Raw genomic sequence first — 26,183 nt, forward strand, 5'->3', positions numbered from 1 at the left:
GGACCATCTTTGTCAGCGGGCGTGGGTCAAGACTGTCTGGTGCACACGATAAGTCCAGAAAACGCTTACGAACCCCGCCCCCTTGCTCTATTGCCAGCGGTATTATTCACTTTTAGTCAACTTTCCGATGCGAGCTGGCGTACTTGCTGGGACCATGGGTAACGAACGCGTGGCGTGCCGTTTATCTGAGCACGTATTTCGTGCGTACGGGTTGCGTTGACTGCACGGAAGTGCGCTTCCTGCCCGCTTCTGACAAAATACGCAAGAGAATGCAGCGTTGCATCTGCGGTTTGATTCGATAGCTCACTTTAAATTGTGGCGTTCTCCTTCAATTCGCGCATTATAATCAAAAGATACAGGTGATGTTTGCTGGCAATTTCCAGGCTTTTAAGCCTAACTAACACACTACGTTTTCATCATGGCAGCGATGCCGTCTTAAGAAGTTGTCAAGTTTTCTGTCTCGCAGTTTTCCTTATGCCGCCGCGGTGGCTCAGCGGTTATGGTGCTCGGCTGCTGACCCAAAAGACGCGGGTTCGATCCCGGTCGCGGCGGCTACAATTTTTGGAGGAGAAATTCTAGAGGCCTGTGTACTGTGCGATGTCAGTGCACGTTAAAGAACCCCAGGTGGTCGAAATTTCCGGAGCCCTCCACTACGGCGTCTCTCATAGCCTTAGTCGCTTTGGGACGTTAAACCCCATAAAAAAAAAAGTTTTCCTAATTGTAGAAAAAAAAATGCTGGTAATGAAATCGTTTCGCCATCAGTATTTGAAGTTTCCACGGGCCAGCGCCGAAGTGTTTTGACTTGCTGTCAGTTGGCGCAGATTGTTAAGCTGCCAAGACTCGCGCCGCTTGCCCACGCTTATCTAAAGCTGTCAACTTCAAGACGTGTGCCGTAGGGAAGGCTATTACGTACGTACAGCTTTGTTTGAAATGATTGTCTGCGATATCTTGACACATCATGTCGGCCGTTCGGTCGAGGCGAGAGGGATGTAAGTTGACATCCATGTGGTGTTAAATAAAGATGACTTGATCGTAGCCACATTTCTGTGCATGCAGCCGATTCGCTTCTGATCCCTTGCATTTGCGAGCGCTTCACTGTTCCTAATAAGGTTACGTGGATTACGGGATGTTCCTCCAGCCGATCAGCGTTTTCTCGATTACGTCATAACGTCACGTGGCGACCTTCTAGCCAATTGCAATGTGCATCCATAGTCGATAGGAGTTAGCGCCCTGCGGGGCGTAGATGATCCAGCGGTTGTTGTCATGGCTTCTTCAGATAACAGCGAAGAGTCCCGAAGTATTTTATTTCACAGTGACAGCTGGTAGGGAAACATTAGGTGCATCGTTGTAAGTCGCAACTGAAAACTTATGGCCACAAGATGAATCGCTTCGCTCCGAAGCTCGGAGATGGTGGAAAAACAATTATTGGGAGCTTATAAGTTGGTTAATCTCAGCCCAGTGACCAGAAGCGTTGCTCGGCCCCTTTCCGTTCGGTTCTTCTGAACAGCGGGGTCCTCGCTGCGCAAGGTGGCCTCCCAGCGACCATAAGTTGTGTCAAAGGTTTCTTTGGCATAGCCGTGCCATATGTAGCATTGTACCCGGTTCTCCGAATAAGGGGCAGGCCGGATCATGTATGTGCGTCGGGCTAGAATTTGTCCGAACTGACTGGACTGGATAGATAGTTTGTGTGTCCTTCTCCCTGATTCAGATTCTTGCTACTTAAGGGGAAAAACTCCTCTTTCACCCTCTACTATTAAGAAAAGTCGGGAAAACCCCTCTTCTTTCCGTTTATCTCCAGTGCCGATCGACTCCATATGTCAGCCCAGCGCTATTCATAGCTGTTAATGCCCGCCGCTTCTGTTTTTTACCTGTAAATTACGCCTGCTTCGTGAATTCCTCGTTAAAAAGGGTCGCGATGTGCCCTTTCGCAACAAGCGTAGGAGGCGGCGCCAGCGCCGCATCGTGTCAGCCCTGTGAACTAATCTATCGACCACCCCCACCCGCACTCTGGGGGCGAGTGCAGCAGCAGCGCGTTGAGAGCCGTTCTGCTATTTCGGGAAAGCCCGCCGCCGCCACTCCTCTTCTTCCGGGTTTCCCCGTGCACCGTCGTCTTCCCCATACACAGCGGTAGCGCGGCCCTTCTTTCCTCTTGATAAATGGGGCGGGCGGTAATTTGTAACGTTTTCTGCATGGCGGAGCTCTGAGGAAAAGCGGGACGGCGAAGAACAAATCCGGGCCGCGCGGCACGGTTTGCTTATGCTGTTCCCCTTCCGCTCTGCCGGGCCCATTGTGGCAGCCGGAATTGTCGCTCGTCCTGACCTCGTCGCGGTTGCTGTGGAGAGGCGTCGTACGCGACTCCTCGTCATCAGTTACACCCCCGACGGCGGCAATCTGTCTCCCGTCTCGGATCGGCTACCCTTTCGTTGCCGTGGGGAACAGTGCGCGTTCTATTAGTTACGTGCGATTATCAACGTTCGTAATTTATGGAAACGAACTTTTAAAGGGGCCCTGAAATGATTTCGATGGTTATATTCTAGCGCAACAGATTTGTAGGGGTGGTCTTAGTGGGTATTCGTGTCAAATTTGAAAGCTCTGCGTGGAAGCTGTAGTTTAGAACTAATTTTTAAAAAACCCTGCTCGCAGTAGCTCGCGATCGATTAGGGCGACACCTCATTGCGTCACCTACCCCGATGACGTCAATGGGATGTATGGGTGAGCCATGATTTTATGTTATTTCTAAATTATAGGGTCCATGCAGAGCTTTCAAATTTGACTCGAATACCGCAAAGACCACCTGTACAGATCTTTTGCGCTAGAATACGATCATGGAAGTCATTTCAGGGTCGCCTTAAGTTCTTCACGAATGGTTTGTTGAGCGTCTTGGCGCTTTCACTACCGGAAGTCGCGGCGTTAGTTGCGCCGAAATTGTCATGGAAATAGAAATCGCGGAAAGACCAGAGATCTCGATCACGCGCAGCAGTGGAGTAATAATCTGAAATAACAACGAAAATAGTTTAACTTACGTGAATGCATCGCAGCATAGCAACGAATGCCATGTGCAAAGACGCGTCACCGTAGTGACCAAACAGTGCTCGAATTTCGAATAGTACCTTGCTGTGTATGTTGGCAAAATGGAAGGAACAGTGCTGGGCAAATGGTGATGGCTATAGCCGTGAAACTTGCCTTGTGGATTGGACATTAATGTGTCAGACAGGGTCTGGTGCAATTATAAAAAAAGTTGTTCCTGAATGTTGGAGAAAACACGGACGCCGTCCAGCTAAAGATATTGTTTCGGCTCCTAGCGCGGGGTTCTTGTTCTCGGGGGCCTTGTTGTGAACAAGACCCCGGTGCTGGGTAACCGTAACGTCATCGTTAGCTAGTCAGTATCCGAGCTTTCTTCCAGTGCGTCCCTTAGCCAGATCCATCGTGGCTTTAACTTAGGCGGAAGCGATTAAGACGGTAAGAAAGGGTAACAGGGGTTTCCCTCTGCGTTTACTTGCCTGGGTTAGTTGCAGGTAGGTCTGTCATATGATGGCTTCGTATAATAGCCGCCTGGTCTGATTTTGAGAACTGCTTTCGGTGCATGACTCGGTTCCCTCAAAGCCTCAGCCCATTCTACTAGCACGAATACTGAGAGCGTCCCTTCCTATCGTTCCAGGCTTCGTTCCAGCCAGGCTCGGTAAGAGTGTACTGTGATAGCATTGCTAGTGGCTCTTGGCGGAGATGCCGGCATTGTGTGCGGGAAGCCTGCACCTTGCAAAAGCACTGGTAGCCGCCTCTCTGACCACACCAGCCTAGCCTAGCACCAGCCACAGCCGGCCACCTTAACCATTCGGAAGGGCCATCCACAACCAACCCACCCAGATCTACCCTCCAGAAGCGCCACCCTCTACGAACCCATAGAAGCCCACGCAGGGGCCGAGCGAAGAAGCCACGGCGAAATAGAAATCAAGGACGCAGTGGGAAATGCAGCTTGCCTTCCTGAGGCCCTACTAGCCACTTCCCCACCCTCCTGCTCGGTGACTATTCTGCGTGGGAAGCCTTAGCTTAGATTAAAAGCATCAAAGTAATCATCGAGTGTAAACCCAGCGTTTATTGCATCTTTCTCACATCAGAATTCACGATCTACGCGTCAAGTTTTTTACTGGAATTTTATCACAAATAAGATTTTAGGACAATGAATAAGAACACAATTAAAAATTTGCATATCTACGTTTAAAGAGAGGCTAAGGACGACTTCATCCAGTTTGTGTTTTTGGTAAAACATTCTATGCTGACGTTTGTGAGACAGCAAAAGACGCATCCATTGCTGAGAAAATATCGCATAAAACTTTTCCTGCCGCTCGATTCAAGCTCGTGACGCCTGCACAGAGAAGGAGTCAGTGATTTCCGCTTTGAAGTTAATGATGATGCAGGCTAACCTCTGGGATCCGCATCCATGAAACTGGTTGCGCAACGCAGTTAACTTGGGAAATCGTCCACAGGTGGCGACACCTGTACTTAATTTTTCGGCCGTTTCTGGCTTTTAAAAGTTCCGTTTCGTGTGAAAGTAGCGTTTCTGCAGTTGGAATGCGGCAGTCTATTGGTACAGATCGACTTTAGTTTGTTCTCAGTACCTATTTAAAAAAAAGTTTGTGGCGCGAAAATTTAGCGCTGAGTTTTTTTTTTAACGTAAAATATCAGTTCTATTCTCCTTTCTAGAAATAAAAATTTTCCTTGCCTTTCTTTTTACTCCCATAATCCACAGCAAGTCAATCATTCGTCACGTTTCCAATGTGTGTATTACCTTTTAGGTTAGGTTTTGAGAGACCTTTGAGCCAAAATTGTTGTTTCTTTACCTGTGAGACCAGTAACTGCGAGACAAGCCAGGGGGGGAAACCAAGGGGAAACCTAGCAAGATTAGAAAACCAACCTAACGCCCTAGCGCAGAACACGACCTTGCGCGCGGAAGTATTCGTATGCTTCTTTGAGACGGACGCAACAACTAGCAGATGAACACCTAATTGCTGAGTTATAACATCTTTGATTTTTCTTGCGACAGTCATATTATTAGCACTACTGCTGTTGCTACCAGTGTTAGCACAACTATGGCTAATTCTACCAACACTACCACAGTGACTCCGTAAACACCACAAAACCTCCGTGCTACAGCTCTCAATGTCGTACTTCTTTTTTTCGGGGCATAATTTTAGCACTGGCGGACGTCAGAAGGCGTTTGGTACGCACTGGCGAGAACAGTGATCACGTGACATTTCCCAGCATCTTACTTAGTACTTTCAGGAACCGTTTTTCTGTGCCTGGAGGAATCTTATTCAGTGTTCGCCGAAAGGTCTTGCATAACACACTGCGGCACTGCCGTAAGCAATAGTGACCAAGCTCTGGTGGAAAAAAAAATTCAGGGGGCACTTTGGTTCTCTAAAGTGCTGCAAGGCGAAAGCCTTTGCTGGCACACTGTTTGGCATTGACTGCAAAGCCCCTGTCGGAGCGAACGGACTATTTGATTAGTTGTCGTCTGATCCAAAAGGGGGCGTCAGTCATCCGTGGGTGACCTCATTACTGCGAATCCGCGCACTCTGACTTCATAACCATTTCGACAAACCGAAAAGCGTGACACCTCTGCTGACAACCTTCAGTCGACAAGCTTCTGTCGACAACGATGAGGCATTAAAGGCTTTCGCCTTAAAAGGCAGAACTGATGGCTGTTGATTGTTCTGCCCTGGAAAGAGACTATGTATAAAGCTCGAAGCGACATCTTGAAGAAAGCAGGTAAAAAAAAGGGCACTCAGTGTTAAAAAAAAAAAAAGAAGCGGCGAACGACTCAGACGTAACAGAGCATACGTACACATCGCTGCAAAAGTGAAGGTCAAGATTTTGGTTCCTTACTCTACCATGAAGAATCGACCTTTAAGGCCCACTTCGGCCCTTGTAAGAAAAAGGAAGACACGCACGGCACGAGAGCTGAGGAGCAGTTCAACGAATCCACCTGACATTTTCATACCTTCACCTTAGCGCCATACTTTCAACGCTGTAACCTCCAAGCATGCCTTCCACGACAACGGAGATTCAGGAAAAAATGCGAAGAAATTTACTTGATAAAGAGTATATACCTTTTCATCGTAATCGTCGCTAAGAGTACGAGAGCTGGGTGCTCTCAGTTACGTGTAGTGGAGGCGGCCCGTTTCGACGCGCTCTTTTTAACGGTGAGCTGCGGGGGTCCCTCGCGCCGCCGTTGTCGGTGGAGGGAGCGCTGGGGGAGAGATTCCAACTAATGGTGCGTTACTGCATTTTCTCGTTCCCTCTAATCGCCGTCGGTGTGTGCCCGCTTTAAAGTTACCCTCCGACGGGCCCACGTCCGTAATCGTGCTTCGCCACGGTATATAGTGAGCTGAAATATTCAGAGCGTTCCGCGAGCGTTTCCCGACGATTTAAGAAAACGAATTACTGGAGAAGGTCGAGCGAGAGCGCGCGCACTGTGCTCGATGTGCGCTGTCCATTTGCCATGGAGCCTCGCATCAAGACGGCGTTCGCGCTGGGTCTCATCGAAGGGATTCTGCTAATCCTTTTTGGTGTTTGTGTCACCTTCGAAAGGTCAGTGCAGCCTAGGCATGTTGCAGCTGCTGAAGAAGACCTCAACGACGCGAGTTTCAACCGCTACTATCCAAGTGAGTGGTATTTCCGATTCCACATCGCCCACGATGTACCTAATGCTACTGAATAATCACGGCTGGGAGAAAACTCTAACTAAAGTGCACGTTTGCCTTCCTTGTAAAAAGTAACTAAGCAACGGGGTCTGTTTCCTAGCTGCGTAGTAGAGCACTTGGCACCCCTTAAGCTCTAAATCTGTTTTAGATAAGGAGAACCCTTGTCCTCATCTTTCACTCTCTCTTTTTTTGGGGGGAGGGGGTAAGGGGGGGGGGGGGTGCAAGAGCTCCACTATACAGCTGAGAAGAAAGTCCTGTTACCTGGCTACTTTTGACAAAGACGCCACCTCACCCCGACGTATACTCTCCTGCACTGTACCTCGCTTCTCCTGAAACTTCGCGTTCTTTATCGGAACACTTTATGCCGACGTTATCGCAATGGCTACCAAAGCACACTCACGACACTGTATTCGTTCTTTTACAGCCCTAGCTGTATGAACATAGTTCGCCCCGTTCCGTGTTGTCATAGTAACCGGTGTCGTCGTTCCGTTGGCCTACCCCTCAGCGTAGGAGTGCACCAGAGAATGAGAGAGAGAGAGAGAGAGAGATTTTTTATTGCACAAGAGGGGACTCTTTCCTTCCTTCTTTCGTTCCTTTCTGCTGGCTTTACCGCATGAGGTGGATTTCATTTGTTTGACTGGGGAACGAATCACTGACTTGCAAACGCAGTGGATTGGTCTAGAACCCTTTTCTTAAGCATTTCAGCCCAGAAAAGCCGAGCATCAGTCCAGGAAAATTTTGTACCCATTGGAAAACCGGGTGAGCTCCTGTCGGCACGGGGAATCGAACCAAGCACATCCCGAATGTGAGGCGGATGCTCTACCACAAGGCCACCGGTTCAGTACACCAAGCCAAACCAAGTGTTCAGAGTGTCAGCTCGTCTTACCTCCTTCCTCAGTTCCGCGCCGTCGTAGTCAACGTCTGCGACGCCTTCTACAGTGCACATTGAAATGAAGACGACGACGACGAAGCGCCAGCCGTTATTCTTCGTCATCAATTATTCTTCGTCATCTCCCCCGCCGTGGGTATGTGCCATTAAGCCTGAGGACATCATCATCGTCTTCGTCATCGCTAATCGCCCGCGCACAAAACTCCTCTTTCCGCTGTCCGCACGCATTGGTGGTGCGAACAGCTGTTCCTTAGCTGCACCGTGTGCTTGTGGTCGCTACGCTACCGGTAAATGGCCTTTTCAAATATAATACTGTTTTCAGTGCCTTAGCTCTACTTAGCTCGTTCCTCAGTTGCAGCACCGTCGGTGTTGGCGCCGTCTGCAGAGCATACCTTGGCGTCGCGCCAAGGCGCTCAGCACCAATAACCGCACGGCGTGTTTATACACTGACGGGAGCCCCGGCGGCGATGGCTCACTCGGCGAAAATTGAATCGTGCCAGGACACAACCGCGGCCGGCTGCGACAGTGTATGCAGGATAAGAAAGCCCGCGATCGAGGCTGCGGAGAGCAGTTCCGTGCGCTCGAGCATCGGAGGGGAACTTGGCAGTTTTGACCTAGCAGTTTAGGCCAGAATAGTATAAAATTTCTTCGCTCTTACATGTACCACACTTAACGTTAAAACATTCGCATTACACTCTCGTAACCGTCCTGCGAGCATTTTCTTCGCTCTCTCCCTTGGCTTGGCTTAGCTCGCGGATTTCTACTACAACTACTACAACGGGCTTCAGCTACACGACCACTTGGTGTGGGCTCCCATAAACGGATCTCGTAGTTAAAACAGGCAGTTATTGCCGTTGTTTTTGTTGAGCTCCGCGACTTAGGCAGCATAGATTAAGCATAGTCACTTTTTTTTCCTGCGTTAGCATCAGAACCTCTATTATCGGGAAAAAAAAAGTCCGACGTTAGCGTCCGGCGTGTGAAGCCTCGGAAAATCCGGAAAGAGGTGGCAAAGTGAAGAAAAGGAAAAGGCTAGAGGGAGAGGTCAGGGAGAAAGTGGATAGAGGAACCGCGGTCGCAAATGAATGTCTAAGGGTGGAGAGAGTGGCGAGGGGGTAGGGCGTGGCACACTGCGATTGCTAGATTGGATCGGGCGAGTGAAGCGGGTATGTCATGTCACACGGTGATCGACAGACTGGGTCACGCCACGCGGCACCCTCCCCATCCGGAGGGAACACTAATGCTAAGCATACCCCGACGCTTTATTCGCATTCATCCCCTGGTATATATATATATATATATATATATATATATATATATATATATATATATATATATATATATATATATATATATATATATATATATATATATATATATATATATATATATAAAAAGACCAGTCCCTGGTCGAAACGTTGAATAAATCTGTTAGGTTTTTCAATGTGACTTCCCCAACTTATTATATATATATATATATATATATATATATATATAGCGAAGTATACGCTTCGTTAAAGGAAACATATTTATTCAACTCGACGTTTCGATCGGAAGACCGATCTTCTTCAGGAGTGATTTTACATTGTGAATGCATCCCCTTTTATAGGGGCGGGCACAGAACAGGAAAGTGGGAAACACCAAGCACATAGCAGAAAAATACGCATAAAAAATTATTAGAGGCAGTGCGACCCACACACACATAAAAAAAAGAAGAGTGCGAGGAACAGGTACTCAGTCAGAAAATATATATATATATATATATATATATATATATATATATATATATATATATATATATATATATATATATATATATATATATATATATATATATATATATATATATATTTGCGTGGGAACAATTGTAAGGCACGACCGGAAAGCCAAATGTCAATACTCATATTCTTGCTTCGGTCTTACGCCTGCTTGTTGCTTTCTTTCAAGTCCGTGAATTCCCTTGCCTTCCCTCTTTGTTTTTCTCTGTGCGCCATAGAACGTGCGTGCCGAAATAATTGTTACTATGTAAACCCGTGTTGTCAACAATAATTTCTTTTCCCTGGAAGTATTAGTAGCAGAAACCGACATTTTAAGTGCTCTGTGCAGTAGTAACATAATCGTTGTTGGGTGTCGTTGAGCGCTCTCCGTTGGCTGCCTGGTCCCTTCTGTGGCTGCAGTGTTCGAGGACGTGCACGTGATGGTGTACGTCGGTTTCGGCTACCTGATGACGTTCCCTCGCCGCTTCGGCTACGGCGCCGTGGGCAACACGCTGCTCCAGAGTGCCATCGTGTTCCAGTGGGCGGTCATCATGCGCGGAATATGGCGTGTGCGGGGGTCCAAGATACGGCTTGACATGGAAAGGTGTGCTCCCGCGGCTACAACTCCGACAGTCCCTACGTCATTCTATCTACCTGTTTTTTTTCCTCCTCCTTCTATTACTAATACCTAACTGACTGCCACCCTGCTGCAGTTCTAAGGTAGCCTCAAGTCTAGCGCTATCTTGCCGCAAGGTAGTCGACATGAACCACTGATATTTTTTATTCTTTCTATTCTTTCTTTCGAGGATAAATTCTAGAGGCCCGTGTACTGTGCGATGTCAGTGCACGTTTAAGAAACCCAGGTGGTCGAAAATTCCGGAGCCCTTCACTACGGCGTCTCTCATAGCCTGAGTCGCTTTGGGACGTTAAATCCCATAAACTAAACCAAACCATTCTTTTTATTCAAAACGGAAACCGACGAGCTGTTGCAGAACGCAATGTTTGCATAGTGTTTGCAATATGTCAATAGCGCTGACTATACATTAGGTACTTTAGGTGTCTGACTTAATTAGGCGCGCCGTTTTCGAATAAGCTCTAAGCAGAATTCTTTCGCGCTGATTAGACCGCTTAATCGCCTTCAGGGTGACAGGATTACCTGCGAAATCACCGAAAAGAAAGAAGACTAAGAATAAATTAGCGGCTTGGCTTGGTCTGATTTTGTTGCCCTCGAACTGCACTGTTAGGCGTCGTCTCCCTTGAGATGTAGGACTGAGATTTGAAGCTCATTTCACGTGTTTTTTTTTTTCCTGCTGTCAAAACGACATGGAATATGCTGCCTAGAATGCTAATGGTTGAATTTAACTGCCTTGCTTATCGTCTAGCGGCGACAAAAAGAGGTCACTAATTTTCTTCAAACAATATTTTTGTTTCAAGCTTTCTGGGAGCCGAGTTCTCGGCGGTCACCTACCTCATCTCGCTGGGTGCGCTGTTGGGCAAGACGAGCATCATCCAGAATGCCGTTGTAGGTCTCGTAGAGACCGCGCTAGGGGCAGGCAACGAGTACCTAGGCGTAGAGGTGCTGCAGGTAAAGTACTGCCTAACTTCTTTTTATGCTGTCCTTGCATTATTTGTAGCAATTGGAATAAAAATATGTCAATCTTCATTTCAAGTGCATATGAGACAGTAAATATTCAAGGTGCAGATAACTGTCTTCAGCAGCCGCTATTTCGTGTATTCCATCGTAGCACTAGCATCGCGCAGTCTTCTTGAAGCAAGGTTGCAGTTATCAGTAGTCTTACTGTTACTGCACACTTTCTGAGCGTGTTATTCTGTCAGTAACTCAGGAGATGCGGAGAAGTCAGGAGACGATGAGGAGTGCACACAGTTTTACGTAATAAGTCCCAAAGTCGATAGTCTAAACAGCGAAACTAGAAACTACGCAAGTAACTTGTGACGATATCTGTGTTGCATACTTCAACAGGGTAAGATTCGTTTATGAGGTGCAAAAAAAGGTCATTATTGTTTCGACTCCCATACTTGTCGCCATCCTATGATGCCTGGAATTCGGATGAACAGAAGAGAAGTGGCCGAGAGGGCAGTTTAGCGTGGATTGTTTAGTTTCGGTATGAAGTTGCCCCTTACGAGAGGAAAGCGCTGATGGTGACTTTACAGTGTGCGGAGAAAACGGGACTCTAACTTAAGCAGGGTCACGAGAAGGGCGCAGCAGTCATGCTAACAGATGGAAAGTAGACGCTCAGTACTTGTTTGCTAGACACCGCGATTCTATATTCAACGCCAGAAAAATTTTGGGGCACCACGCACTGATCAATATCAAATAGTGTCACAGTTTATTTGCTTTTATAGGGGCAGCTTTTGAAGTTGCGTTTCGTGGTTCTGCAGCGCTGGTGAGAATGCAGTGTCGTCACGATGCATGACGCCGTAGCAACGCTACGGGCTCAGTGACGTCTGGAGTGAGAGCATAGTGAAGTTAGTCGCACTCTACCGGAGAAATATAAAAATAATATTATTCATTCAGACCGCAAATAGCTGTTGCTGAACCTCGCATTGCACAGGGGCAACCGGACTGCGAGGTTTGCGAAGGAGACAAGGACAAATTCTCTGGCCTAATGCATGTCTGTAGAATTTCCAAATTCATAAGTTGGAAAGTACTACGAAGCATTACTGAGAGTGCCCTTCAAATTGACAACTGTTATAATCTCTGCTATTATTTGGCATCCGGTACTACTTACGGTTGAGAATATGCTTAAATGACGCTAGCAGACAAAGAAAACGTTCCTGTCGTTGTTCAAGCCGCGAAAAGTTGAACTTTTACCTGATAGCTTCCATATAAAAATTATCTTGGATTTTGTTTCATTAAGCCTGCGTGACGTCTGGTTTATTAAATTTACTTAATATATTTCTAAATTCATTGTAAGTACAGATGGAGGCTGCTGAGATGAGTACTGTGAAAACAATATATTGCTAGCAATAGACAAAAGCAATGCTATAAATTTCATTTAGAGAAGCTGCTGCAGTGAAGAGTATATATTTTAGGCATGAAAAAGGTGAACTTGTACAGAAGTAAGAAGTGAGCGAAGCTCGAAAATTCAAAAATCTGTTAGAATGCCGCTTTCAAAACCTGGCGGCAGTAAGCGAAAAAAAAAAAAAAATCAGTGGGGAAAAGTCAAATGCAAATAAGCCAGTCTGATGCGGCTACATATGTATGGTGATCTTTTGGCATTTTATAGAACATTGCCGTATAAACGCCCCCTAGGCCGCTTAGTAGGCCATAAGGTACCATTTGCAATAGTTTTTTCTTTTTGCAAGAGTTAGTTTTTTTGTCTTCTTCCAGGCTGTTGACCCGGGCGGCTCTATATTTCTGCACACATTCGGAGCCTACTTTGGTCTGGCGCTAGCCTTTGTCGTACATCGAAAAGACTACGTGAGCCATCGCGGCGAGGCTTCATCGTACACTTCTGACACCTTCGCCATGATTGGTCTGTGGTTGACAATTCTGTATCATTGAGTGCAACTAATCTGATCGCTCGGCCGCTCGATCTGATCGACTGCTTTGATTGCTCGATCACTCACTCACTCACTCACTCACTCACTCACTCACTCACTCACTCACTCACTCACTCACTCACTCACTCACTCACTCACTCACTCACTCACTCACTCACTCACTCACTCACTCACTCACTCACTCACTCACTCACTCACTCACTCACTCACTCACTCACAATCAATCAATCAATCAATCAATCAATCAATCAATCAATCAATCAATCAATCAATCAATCAATCAATCAATCAATCAATCAATCAATCAATCAATCAATCAATCAATCAATCAATCAATCAATCAATCAATCAATCCATGAAATTGCTTTTAAGACAGCTTGAAGAAACGTGCAGTAATACTTTGCGCCTAATAGCCGGTACAATATGAGCAATAACCTCTAGGTCAAGCACTCCAACTATTCGTGAGATACAAAGGTTCAACACGAGCAAGGTTGATAAATGTACTGTTGCAATATTCGATTAGACAATTAATAGTGCTTACAGATAAGTTCGAAGTTCTCGGCTAATATCTCTCATCAGGTAAGCGCACAGAGTCAATCAAACATGGCGCCTCATCATTTGCATTCGGCGCATGAGAGCCTTGGCTGCTTACGTGCCATAAAAATCAGAGCAACAAAACACGACGTGGCGCCTCCTCTTTAACGTGGCCGAAGAGGTGTAACAGGAAGCTCCCTGCCGGTTTCGCTTTATTCAGAGTCCAATACGGTCAGCACGCTCGATGCGTTGTTGCCACGCAAACAGGCCGCTGTTTTCCTCGTTGCGTAAAGCTCATAAATGGGAAAAGGGGAAGCCCCGTCCCAGGAATTCCCCGTGAGCTCGTGGGCATTTCACCCATGCTGCTTGAAGGACAGCCTGAAGCGGCTAGCGTAACCATCAGCTTTTTCGACGACGATCACCCAGCTCGTAGTCCAAGGTTTGAACGCACGAAGCAATGTTCCGATAGTATTAAAAACATCATCAGGAAAAAAATCGGTCGCCGGTCATGAAATTCGCCCTTTGGCTGGAGGAAAGTGACGTCACCAGACTGTAAAATTCCCACTGGCTGGATGGAAGGTGCGCCACCGGACCGGAAGTGAGATAACTTCTGGTAAAGGTATCAACAGCTTCTAATGATATCCCATTGCCAACACATAAGGGTTCTATGAATTTTTGTTTTTGTTTGCTCAGAATGAATTGCACTCTCGTCCGCAGTTCACGAATATCGGGAGGGAGACCACTCGATCTGAAGACCTCGTGCTGGCTCAAGATGCTTCTTGGCGTCACTTCTTACTGCAGTATAGCGGCACACTGTTCGTTTTCAGCTAGCTGTGCTATCGTCACACGGAATTTGTTTACAGTCAAAGGCGAACGCATATCCTGAATTCGTCCTCCCTGTGTGATTAACACCACCGGGTAGTATAGTGTAAAATACAACGCTGTATCGGGCGCGTTGTAAGCCGCTTTAATTCATGATCTCTCTTATCTTGAGACTGGTAACAATTTTGTTTAGTTTCTATGGTATAAAGAGAGTTCATTGTGACATTTAAATCAGCGAAGTAGTAGAGCGGGCGCTTACTGAAGAGTTTTCGTTAGCTCCTTTATTAGTGACATTGAGTCATTGTCACTCTAAATATGACTTCCAGCACGTTGGTTGTGACCGTAACTGGGCTTGGCACTCATGAAGATAGAATGCGTCCTGATGAACGCACCAAATATTACACCTACACTGCGGGGAATCAAACCCTTTTAAAAGCACTGGAATGTTTCTCGTGGCGTAGTTTCCAAAGCACTGCATTGGTGGTTGAAGCTATTTTTGAACCCAAACACTTTGTTCGCCTGTAAACAACTTTCAATTCATTCAAAATGAATTGACTAGCCAAGAAGATTTCGCTGTAACGACCGATTGTAGTTGCTTTAATTGTTCGCAGTAGAGACAAAGTTATGTAGTCGAGGGTTCGACGGCATACCGTCTGATCAGGAATCATGGCTTGATGATTTGGGTTTGACCACTGGCCGTGGTCAAACCCAAGTGACGTTTCGGGAGCGCTACGGCTCTCTTCTTCACTATGTACAATTGTTCATAATTGTGAACAAGGGAGCCGTAGCGCTCCGAAACGTCGTTTGTGTTTCACCATGGCCGGTGACCGATGAATCCATCAAGAGACAAAGTTGGCTCTAGGCGCCAAATAGAGCGGCTTGCGTCGGCAGCTTAAGTACTGCCTCCCTTCTCCTTCGAATACTTCACGTTTTGACAACGATGAACCATACATGAAACACTCGCACTCATGCAGGTACGCTCTTCCTGTGGCTGTACTGGCCGAGCTTCAACGCTGCTACGGTCCAAGGAGCGGAGAGGCACCGGGCGGTGATCAACACTTACCTTGCCCTGACGGCGTCTTGCCTGACTGCCTTCGCCGCATCGTCGTGTCTTGATGGTCGAGGAAGGCTCGACATGGTCGGTTGCACGACCTTCAGTTTTCCTATTGCGATTCCAGGATCCTATTGCTGAGAGAAGTGTAGGTTTTGGAATAATGTCTTGGGCAGCTCCTGGTTGCACGGGCAGTGGCCGTTGGTTTATTCAACAACACACTCATCGCCAGTAACAAGTAACAGATTAGAACTCAGAGTGTGCTGAGAGTGTTCCAAGGTGCGTATACGCTCTGAATAGATTACTGCAACTGACGCGATCATAATAAAGTTAAAAATCAATTGCGGGCTATTGCATTTTGCGATCCAGTGCGACCGCGACATGTTTGACTTTTGCTTTCCGTCATCAGTAAACTGGCTCTGATTTCCACTGCATATTCCTGAAATGTTCAAACATAATGTTCAACATAACCAAGGTTGGTACTAAAAGTGCGTTCAGATTTCTACTGGCTTTGTTCACAGGTGCACATTCAAAACTCGACACTTGCTGGAGGTGTTGCCATTGGCAGCACAGCAAGCATCTTGGCTGACCCTCATAGCGCCATCATTGTCGGTTGCGTAGCGGGAGGGATCTCAGTCCTGGGATACAAGTTCATCACGGTGAGCTCAATGCCCATAGTATATGCGGTACATCCGCTTCGCCTATTACAATGAATTCAGGAGTTCGATAAACCATTCTTACCGTCCTATTCTATTACAGCGATTCTTAGCGTAATGAGTGCAGTTTGTTTCGTTGGTTAAGAACGCTGAAAAACGGAAGGAGGACTGAAGCACTGAGTCAGGGTTAAGGTCAGGGTTAGGCTAAAAATCATTGGGCCGGAATGAAGATAGCAAGGGTTGACGAAGACACTTTTACATTTAGGTTATTCTCATGCTATGTAATTGTTAAGCGGATCGATAGGGAACAAATAGGCAATGTGCGGTCCAACGGGAGTTTTATGGCGACAGCGACAATCTGCCTGTCGCCCATGAATGCTTTCGTACTGACCAATATACGAAAGAAGATGGATGACGTCTATTGTATGCGACTTAAAATACCTTCAGATACCTTCCGGTACCACTTTCGTGACTGGAACTAATATATGACCAAGGACAACGGTGTTGTGCCTCATGCACACAACCGTCAGTGCATGTTATATGCTGAGCAATATTCACCGCGTAGCGTATATTGCTTAGCTAAAAGACGGTTCGATTCCTGTTTAAGGACCAGTAAAAGAACGTGAAGCAACGCATTTCCTTGGGCAAGCTGGCAGTAGGTCACATACGAAGGAAGTTTATATAATCATGCAATGTACCTTTTGTTTTATTTGTGTACCATTTGTGTGTGTGTATGTGTGTCAGGGGCATTTCATAATCTCGCATTGTAACGTTCTCCGGTGGCACCGACAGATGGCGCCGACATTACAGAGTGGCGATGGCTGGCGAGCTCGCACATTTATAAATGGTTAGACGGTGAATAAGATTTTAGTTCTATGGGACGGTGACAAGGAAAGGGCTGCTTCAATGCAGTATACGCTGCCATGCCTTGCCGCTCTCTGCCCGCAGCCCTGCCTGTCCCGTCGGTGGAGCGTACACGACACATGCGGTGTGCACAACCTGCACGGCATGCCGGGACTGCTCGCCGGAGTCAGCAGCATCATCGTGGCGGTCACGGTATCCCATCAATCTCATGGCTACAGGTGGGTGCGCTTTTAACAACCTCAAAAACTTGGAAGACACCTAATTACCACAAGCTGTGACAATGCTGTAGAAAAAGAACCTCGTTGTGAGCGGCCACACACTACCACACAAACTATACGAAGCACACACACCATGCAGTACCACGCACACAAAACATGACTGCAGGTGCAATTCATCACCACGCACATCTTTTGAGTTTATTACAATCCTTCATTTACTCTTATACTGCACTTCACTCTATGTTGTCTTTCCTATCAGCGAATAGGGGATTTCCCTTTCTCCAGTATGCGGCAGGTTTCTTCTGGCTCTTCCATGTACCAACCCTGCCAGGTTGAGATTGTGTCGCACCGCAGGTTTTCCTTCCGAATGGGCCTCGTATGCTATCTCATGAAAAAAAAAATTCAATGAAAACTCACGTAAGCGTTCAAGTTAGCATGCACGTGGCACAACCGCAAGCAAAAGTTATGGTGTAGCTCTTAGCCCTATTGCATCCACACTGACAAACGTCTGTATTTTTCAAATGGTGGCAACGTTATACGAAGTACTTCAAAGCGAGTGCTGCTACAGCTTCCGAACGTGGCGCCGCAATGGCGGCAGCCAAATGAGGCTTCCGTTTCATAGTTTTGATCAAGCTTCTGAATATTTCATGACGATGGCGCCACAGGCCTCAGGTGAAGAAAATGGAGTAGGCAGAGGACGCCGCTCGTTTTTTTTTGTATGCTCTAACTCACTCTGTAAAAAAACGCCTTGAACAGCATGTAACAGCGGCCGCAGTAGCAGCAGCAAAATGATTAATTTGGTGTTAGTGCAGTCTAAAAATGGTTAGGGAGGTTTGACCGATCATTTAAGTTTCTGATTGTGTGCACTTGCAGGCAAGCAGAAGAGAAAAGCTCCGAAAAATTGTCTGTGAGTGGATGTGAACGTAGGGAATGCTCTGATGCTGTCGACAGAGTGATGGTGTCCGAGCTACGCTGCACTTAACTTGATGTGCTTTCGCATATGTGCTTCGCATATGTGCTTTCCTAGCAGCAGGATCACGACGTCGGTGGTATTAGTAGCCAGACATGCACAGAATTCTTTTCGAAACGCCATTCAGCCGTGTCAGCGTGATCACACATTCGGAATCACGAATTGCGCAAAATTAAGGAGTTTTATTAGTTCTAAAACGTCGGGATGTACTGACGGGCTATAGCATTGAATTCCTTCCGTATAAAAGAGCTATGGGTCGCCTGTAATTAATACGCGTGTTGTGGAGCAGATGGTTGATGGTAAGTAATGCAATGACAGCAATGGTCCTCATATCGGGCATTGAGGCGCAACAACGAAATGGACAAGTTGATAAGAATAGAGCCTTGTTTTTCTTTGCTTTTCTTATAGGGAACAAAAAGACAAAATTTCAGTTACAGGCACTGAGAGAACCATGATTCGGACAGAGTATTTCGAAATGAAAAAAAAAAAAGTGTTAATATCACAAAATTTTGAACCGTATAGATGACGGCTCGTTGAAACCAGGGATTGGCGCATCGAGGACACGTTATTGCTGTTTATGCATTGTCATTGAGAGTTAATTCGAAGCTAAGAAGTTGACAAAAAGTTGACCACTATATGGTCCCGGTATCCTTTTTATACCGAGCTGTTTTACAGCTTCGAATGAGCCAACTATAATCTCGTTGCGTCCAGAATTGCCATCAAATATTCATGAAATGTGTTTAAATCGCGTAATAGCTGGACTTACTGTATAGCTGCGATGTGTTAAGAAGTTCTCAATTTTTAAGTCAAGTACTTCTTAATACACCGTTTTTAATTTTGAGGATCATGCCCAAACTTATCGAAAGAAAAAGTTTGAAAATTGAAAAATTGCAAGATGCTGCCACGGAAACGTTGAAGGTAATGGTCCATTTTTCCGATATGTAGCAAAATCTTTCTTTTAGACTGTTTTCATCGATCGCATAGAACAGTTAAAACTGCCATAGAAAACCAAAGGGGGACGCTCTTGACGATATAAAAAACGTTAATAAAAAAAAATGCCAAATTGCCGTCGGGTGATCTGTGAATATATTGATTGTTATAGCGAAATCTTACTTTATATAAAAAATTGCGTTCATAAATGCATTCCAGCTCAAAAATGCTTTTATCCAGAATTGCTGGGCCTGAAATGTTTAATAACTTTTGTCGAAATGTTGTAACGCTGCTTTATAAGCAACTGCTTCATTGTAGTTTTTTTTTCTTTGGGAAGAAATTCACACCCTAAACCGACGATCCGCACGCAAATGTTACATTGAATTTTCGGCGCATCTTTAACGGTTAACAGATTTAATTGCTCGTACAACATAACGATCACCAGGTGGAAGCGTGTCTGCTGTGTACCGTCAATAGGAGAACCAGATAGATGTCCAGAGCTTCGTCTTAAGCCTTTATGCCTTGTATGAATAAGTACAGGTGCAGCATGCTCGTAGTGATTCTCGAACGAAACAGCATCTCGAATAGGTCAGTAGAAACAATTTTCAATGCTCTCATCTCTCTGGTGCGAAAAGTGTACGAAAACACAGGCAAGCCAATACGCGTTTCATTGCATAAGAACGCAGGAGCGAAGTAGCATGATCCACGTCGCAAGTGCGTCTGATATACCTGCTCATGAAGCTGTGTCGTGTTCGTGGTTCCAGCCTGTACTCCATCTATCCGGCGAGAGCGGCCGAGGTGAACTCGACCGACGGGCGAGGCGGCTTCAACGTCACTTCCGGGCTAGGCCGGTCCGCCGGGGAACAAGCCGCATACCAGCTGTGGGCCCTGCTCACCACGTTGGCCATCGCCATATCTGGGGGTGTAGCCACAGGTACCTGCTTTTCCAGGTGATCTGTAAACTGGAACACTTATACATGGATTTTGCTCGCTGTATTCAGTACTTGCTGTTATATAGCGCGCGTCTGAGATATATTGAGACAGCATGCTTTTGCGGGGTAGACATTGTGCCTGGAGCAGCTCAGATAAATATGGAAGTTGATTTCTCAGGAACATACGGTAGTCATACAGGTGGTGCTCATGTGATGTGTCGCACTGCTTAACGTTCTGTACAACACTATATACCGAATTTCTGTCAGTGGTGAAAAGCGGCGAAGTAGTAGGCACAGTTGTATGATGCCGAAGCAAGCGTATATATCGAAGCGTAGTCTATTTTGCCAAGAGCGACGAATTCGTTTCAAGGTAATTTCGTTTCGATGCTCCTCGTTATAATTCGTCCCTACATCAGTTACCAGCAGTATTCCACTCTCCTTGTTGGGTTGGGTACACACGGGGACATCTTCTACCAGCGGATGAGTGAATGATACAAGAGTGCAGCGTCCGTAAGTGTTCAAACCACCGAGTAGTCCGTCCATAGGACGATGCGTCTGAACGCTTGGCGCTTTCTTCGCTGCGTGGTAGCTTCGCTCCGTCGTGGGTGCATATGGCGCCATCTATGGGAGCTTCTGTTAACAGCGCGTGCCTAGAAACACAGTTGTAAAGAAAAAGCTTTTGCCGTGACTCTCTGACGCTAAAAATTTGAGGTATTTTTGAAAAATGGTTGAAGTGATGCGTATTACTAATATATTTCTTTTAGAAAAAAATTGCGACCGGGTTCTTATATTTCGCGCTGTATGAAAAGAGGGCGTGTGTCGTCTGTCTAATTTTTGCGCCATCGGCTACAAAAGTTCTCGCGTAGTATAGTATCCTTCACGTACAGGCACGTCGATCTTGTATGTATAGAAATAATAAAATTGGTTTTGAGGAAATGAAATGGCGCAGTATCTATCTCATATATATCTCGGTGGACACTCGAACCGCGCCGTGAGGGAATGGAGGACTGGGGTGAACGAAGAAAGAGAGAAAGAGGAGCCATAGCGGAGGACTCCGGAATAGTTTCGACCATATGAGGACGTTTAACGTGAACTGATGTCGCACCGGAAGCATAGCTGGCAACGCAAATGAATTCTACAGCATAGAGCGCCCTGTATATTTACGGCATCCAACTCTCCCAATCGAATAAATTCTTCCTAATTGTTCTGCGCTCAGTTTAGTCTGCATTAGGTTTCAAAGGTGCGACTGAAACCTCTGGTTGCACTAGGTTGGTGAAATAGCAGACAAGTGAGGAAAGAAAATTTTTTCTTTCATTTAATATTAGTTGCGTACTGTCAGACTTCTTGAAGCAGAATCTGAAGAGGCTTACAGCTTATTCTCGGCCTGCTAGTGTATTTAATTTGACCGTCACAAAAGTGAAGGTATACAAGAATGGTCCTCTTTGCGCAATTTTTCTTATTCGCCCTCGATTACCGAGAAAACGCGAGTAAGAAATGGAAACGGTAAATAATAGATTTCTAATATAGTTGGCGGATATTTTTTTTCCTTAACGTAATCGAAGCATAACGGAAGACGTGTAGTACTACAACAAGTGTGTGCATACTACAAACTGATGACTGTTTGTTTTATTTAGTTTTCTAAAGGGACCTCACCTTACGGGCAATAATTTTGGTAAATGGCTGGAGAGCAACTGTGCTTATCGGTAGCAGAAACAAAATTACGAAATAATTGCAATTGTTTCAACAAAGTTTTATATCCCCGGTCTCCAGCCATTGGTCTCGAAGGGAGTATTCCCGTCAAAAATACGTTGTTCTCGAAACCCGCTGATGAAAGAAGCGGCTTAACACACCAGTTCGCGAAAATATTTTCTCTGTGCGTATACAAGCTGTTTCAGGGAAGCCCGCGAGTAATTCTTAAAAATAAGGTTTTTGAGATTTGACGGCGTCTTCTGCTGCGTAATAATACCAGTGTCGGCGGAGACCAAAAAACAGGTTAATGAAATTAACTAGCTACAAATAACTATTTAACTAGCACAGTTAGGCAACTGGTTTGAATTAGAGATTTGTAGCCGGTCGTTAGGAATATTCGAATCAGTTTTTAGAATTTATAAAACGCGATTACCTTCGGTGCTGTGACTTAGCAAATTTTGGCTACGTCACACTAAAATACATGCGCTTTCGGAAAGCATGCAGGTCAAGACACTGCTCCAGTGCACGTAACTAGTCGAAACAGCAATATTTTGTCGATCTACAGAGTCGAGGGTAATCGTGTTACCGAAATTCTAAAAACTGATATGGATATTACTAACAACCGGCTACAAATTTCTAATTCAAACCAGGTGTCCAACTGTAATGGTTAATTATCAGAAAATAGTTAAGTTTCTTCTATCGCTCCCCCCTTTCTTTCCTTCTCCCTGTCCTCTCCGTCTCATTTTATTCCCGCTAGCCGCAGCTCAGGTGCTGAAGGCTTCGATGGCAGATGCTGCGGCTAGCAACATCTGTTCCTACTTTTTTTTATTTTATTATTACCAATAAATAGCCACTAACAACAACAACTAGTTAAAATTATTCAGCTCTTTTCTGATGTCCGACAGCGCAGGTATTATTGTGCAGCGGAAGCCGCCTTCACACGTGAAAAAGCATATTTTTAAAAAAATTATTGCCGGTCTTCCCTCAAACACCTGGTATATCAAAGCAAAGAGGCTCCACTTCCAACAAGCTGTAAGAATGCTTCCTTTTATGTGTACCTGTTTTAGGGCATCTAAAGAGCAGATAGCGCGTCACGAAATGCTGACGAGGCGCATGATGGCCTCAGATGCGTATGTGCCATTAAACCCAACACAACAAAGAAATTCTGACGAGGTCACCAACCTCACTTCTCAGGTGTGTGGTATCTGATTCATGCAGAAGTTAAAGTTTCTTAATGCAGTGATTGTACATTTATACTGGAAGAACCTGTGTGATTGAGTCCCAAGAGCACCTTTAGAATGTGCAGAATTATGTGAACTGATTTCAAAGCTTTGAAGCCCCATTCTGAGCTTCGCTACGTTAAAAATGACAAAGCTGACTTGCAGAAGCTGTATTTTCTGGCAGTATTTAGAAGGGAAGCGTTAGATGCGAACTGTCATGTGTTCAAATTAACGAGTTAGTTTTATATGTTTATGATAAGGATTTGATTTTTAATGGCGCAAGGGCAGCTGTACTCAGAAGCGCCATAACTAACGTGCTTGCTATGCTCGAGGTTGGGTCGAAGGCCGATTTTCGTAAGCATTTTACACTAGAGAGTCCGCAAACCAGGCCAACGAGTTGAAATCATGAACTCTTTGCCCGGATGACCTAAATTCACGCTTCCTTTAGCCTCCTTGTTCGATGGTTTCACTTATTGGTTTCACTTTGCAAAACCAATACGCTTGCACGCTGACTTTCCGCTGTGTCGCATTGTGGTATGTTGCGTAAACTTAGCCGCCGGTAATGAGCTACAAGACCGCCACTTCATCGACGATGTATTGTAGTTATTATCAGCTGGTAGTGCGCACCGTAGCGTTCATGGAGGTGTGCCATTTCTCCTTAACCATCTGCGCAGGACTTTTGGTTCGGCTCGAGTGCTTCGACCCAGTGGACAGTGCGGATCTCTTCGACGACAATCTCGCCTGGAACGTGGCCGGACCCGATGCGCCCACATTCGTCGAAGTGAAGCCAAGGAGGGCGTCTCCGCCGAGGAGGCCCCCGATACGATTCAAGAATCGCGTCATGAGCATCATGCGCGACTCGAGGCTCAAGCACTAAGCGCCCGGAGACTCGAAACTGCCAGTTGGGTCTTCGACATGCACGCATTACAGACGGAGGCTAAATCTAGGAGACGTGACGCAAGACCGGATTACGAAGTTGGTAGCTGTAATTTGCCTAATAACTACTCATGTCTTCACATGAGCGCTTCTCTTTATTGCTTTGTTTCAAAAAATCTTGAGAACACACCAAAATGCTGCTTTTGCCGTGGTCACAATTGCTTCAAAGCCTTTCACTCCGCGCATTAGTAGAGCCTTTCAACCCGTATTCAACACGACCATTGGTACCGCGGCTGTTAATCTTTCAAATGATGAGAAAAATCACCGCAAGGAACTGTTAGAATGTAATGTCAGCGTGGCTCCCACGTTCAGAAAGGAGGGCTGTTCAGCAGCAACCGCTGACTCGATTTCGTACCATGGGTTGAACTGTGAGATGCAGAACGACTGTGGTCAGCATGCAATGCGTTTAGCTCCTATCCTCGACACACACGTGAACATCGTCCGGACACCGCATTAAACCCGAGGCAGAACCTAAAGCCACATATGAAAGAAAATAGGAAGCCGAACTTATCCGAAACTTGTGAACTCTTCAGTCAGAATGGTAGCCGGCAGAAAAAAAACATTCAGCCCCGAGTGGGATTCGAATCAGCGCTCGGAACAGCTGTGCAGCTAAGTTTTCTGATGCTATAGACCACTCAGCCACCGTCATAGCTTTTGTTTAAATGCTTATTGCATGTAAGAACAAAAACAGCATGACTCTCCACAAGCCCTACTTAACCAAGTCGCATTGTACCAGCCCATCGTACATTCTCACGCCATCAACACGCTATCACTCCGCCCGCACAACTATACTGCGGAAGGCACATATTTGCATCAAGAATAGGCAACCAGTTAGGAAGTAGATCTTCCGTGGAATATACCTCCGCACACAAGTGCACTGCTTAGTGAATGGAGACTTTGTTGAACGCGGCGGTTCTGCCTGTCGATGCATCATGCTACAGTTCCACAGGCTAAACAGTCTGATGAACACCAAAAGGTCACACTGAATCCTAGAGGCTTCCATTACAAGCAGAAATCTTATAGTACAAGACCTGATCTCAATGCCTTTTTTAAGAGTCCCTTGAGGTACGACCCAATAGAATGCAGCATCACGACACAACACAAAGCAGTGGTGAATAACCTCTGGTTGCTCACACTGGCGGCAATTCATTAACCACAGTACGAAGGTCCCTTGACATGAAGCCATATTCTGACCGGTAACGTCGACTTGTGAAGCTTAAAAAAAGGTTGTTTTTGTGGCCGACTGAATACACATCCGCTGCATTCGCTTTAGTAGTGTTACACCGTTGTCGTGAAAGCCGAGGTTAGGCTCTCGCCGCCATAGAGCGTTTTGTCATTAAAGGGAAACTGCGTACGTTTTAGAAATCAACGAGCTTAAAGGGTCGAATTTGTGAAATTTGAAGGTAAAGCATGCGAAGTCTTTTTGGGCTAGCACTTGAAATATTGAAGCAATCGCCGATTAAAATCCGAATGCCATTGAAGCTTCTCTGCAGCGCACAACACGAAGTGGGGGGCGCATGATGACGTCATCGAAGGTATCGGTACATTTCCAACGCACAAACGTCTGCTTTGAAGGAAAAAAAAAAACAACGCCACCGAAGGCGAACCCTGCCGAGAGTTGTTTGGCAGCGTCTAACGAGTCAGGGCAGGGTGTGGCTGACGACAGCGGTAATTTGAAAGCATACCTTCCGTGACGTCACGCTGAGTTTCCCTGCACTCCTCTGGTGCATTCAATCGTCGATTACGTCACTATTTTAAATACTAGTGCAAAAACATTTGTCATACTTTACCTACAGTCTATATAGATTTTAATCATTGAATATCGCGAAATTCTCAAAAAAGTGCTGCAGTTTCCTTTAAGTAAGTGTTTTTTTTCTTCTCTCTCTCTCTTTCTGTCACTGCTGGTCCTGTATTCGTGTTTTGACTATGTTTTTTGTGTCTTGTCGGTGCCTGAGGTTTTTGTTCCTCGAAAATTAAAAGAAAAACCTTTTCTGTTATGGCCCTTAATTGAGGGCTACAGTATTCTCAAATAAATATAAAGCCTACTGGCGGACTGCCCATAACACGGAGGGAAGATTGCTATCTGCCAGAGACTTCGGACAGACAAACATTGGCGAAATCTCAGATTGTGCGTTTTGTGGGAAAGGGAAAAATTTTCTCAGATCGGCGGCGCCCGTCATGAGCCCTTCCAAAGGGAACGCTCTCTTCATCCATAACCGACCCACTGCGAACTTTCTATCACAAGCACTTTCGAGAAATAAGCGCATTCATCTAGCAACTCATTTGGTAACTTGTACACACAGATGTGTGTCCTGGAGTAGAGGCGAATTCAGACTAGCATGCCTGTTCCACGCCTGTTGTTTAGTCGGTTCTTAAACGTTACTGTATGAAGTTCTGTTTCTAGCAGCTGCGATGGGGGACCATATATCCTACACGCCTGGTACGGTGTTTTATTATGTGGCCTGGAAAGCTTCATTTAAAAATTCCGTATG

The 26,183-nt window shown here is 45.9% G+C and overlaps 1 protein-coding gene across 1 annotated transcript; it reads left to right on the top strand.

The window, feature by feature from the left end:
• The first annotated feature begins 726 nt into the window (after nt 1-726).
• On the top strand, nt 727-25,681 carry LOC149340746 (ammonium transporter Rh type A-like). Its single transcript, XM_089549599.1, has 9 exons — nt 727-6,662; nt 9,765-9,948; nt 10,779-10,929; nt 12,697-12,841; nt 15,200-15,363; nt 15,798-15,935; nt 16,881-17,014; nt 19,679-19,848; nt 23,430-25,681. The coding sequence occupies exons 1-9, from the start codon at nt 6,500-6,502 to the stop codon at nt 23,630-23,632; spliced, it is 1,452 nt and encodes a 483-aa protein (XP_089405725.1). The 5' UTR covers nt 727-6,499; the 3' UTR covers nt 23,633-25,681.
• Nucleotides 25,682-26,183: the final 502 nt, after the last annotated feature.

Source organism: Amblyomma mixtum, chromosome 6 (genome assembly GCF_055824585.1).
Source record: "Amblyomma mixtum isolate Tamu chromosome 6, ASM5582458v1, whole genome shotgun sequence".
In the NCBI taxonomy this organism is placed as follows: Eukaryota; Metazoa; Arthropoda; class Arachnida; order Ixodida; family Ixodidae; genus Amblyomma; species Amblyomma mixtum.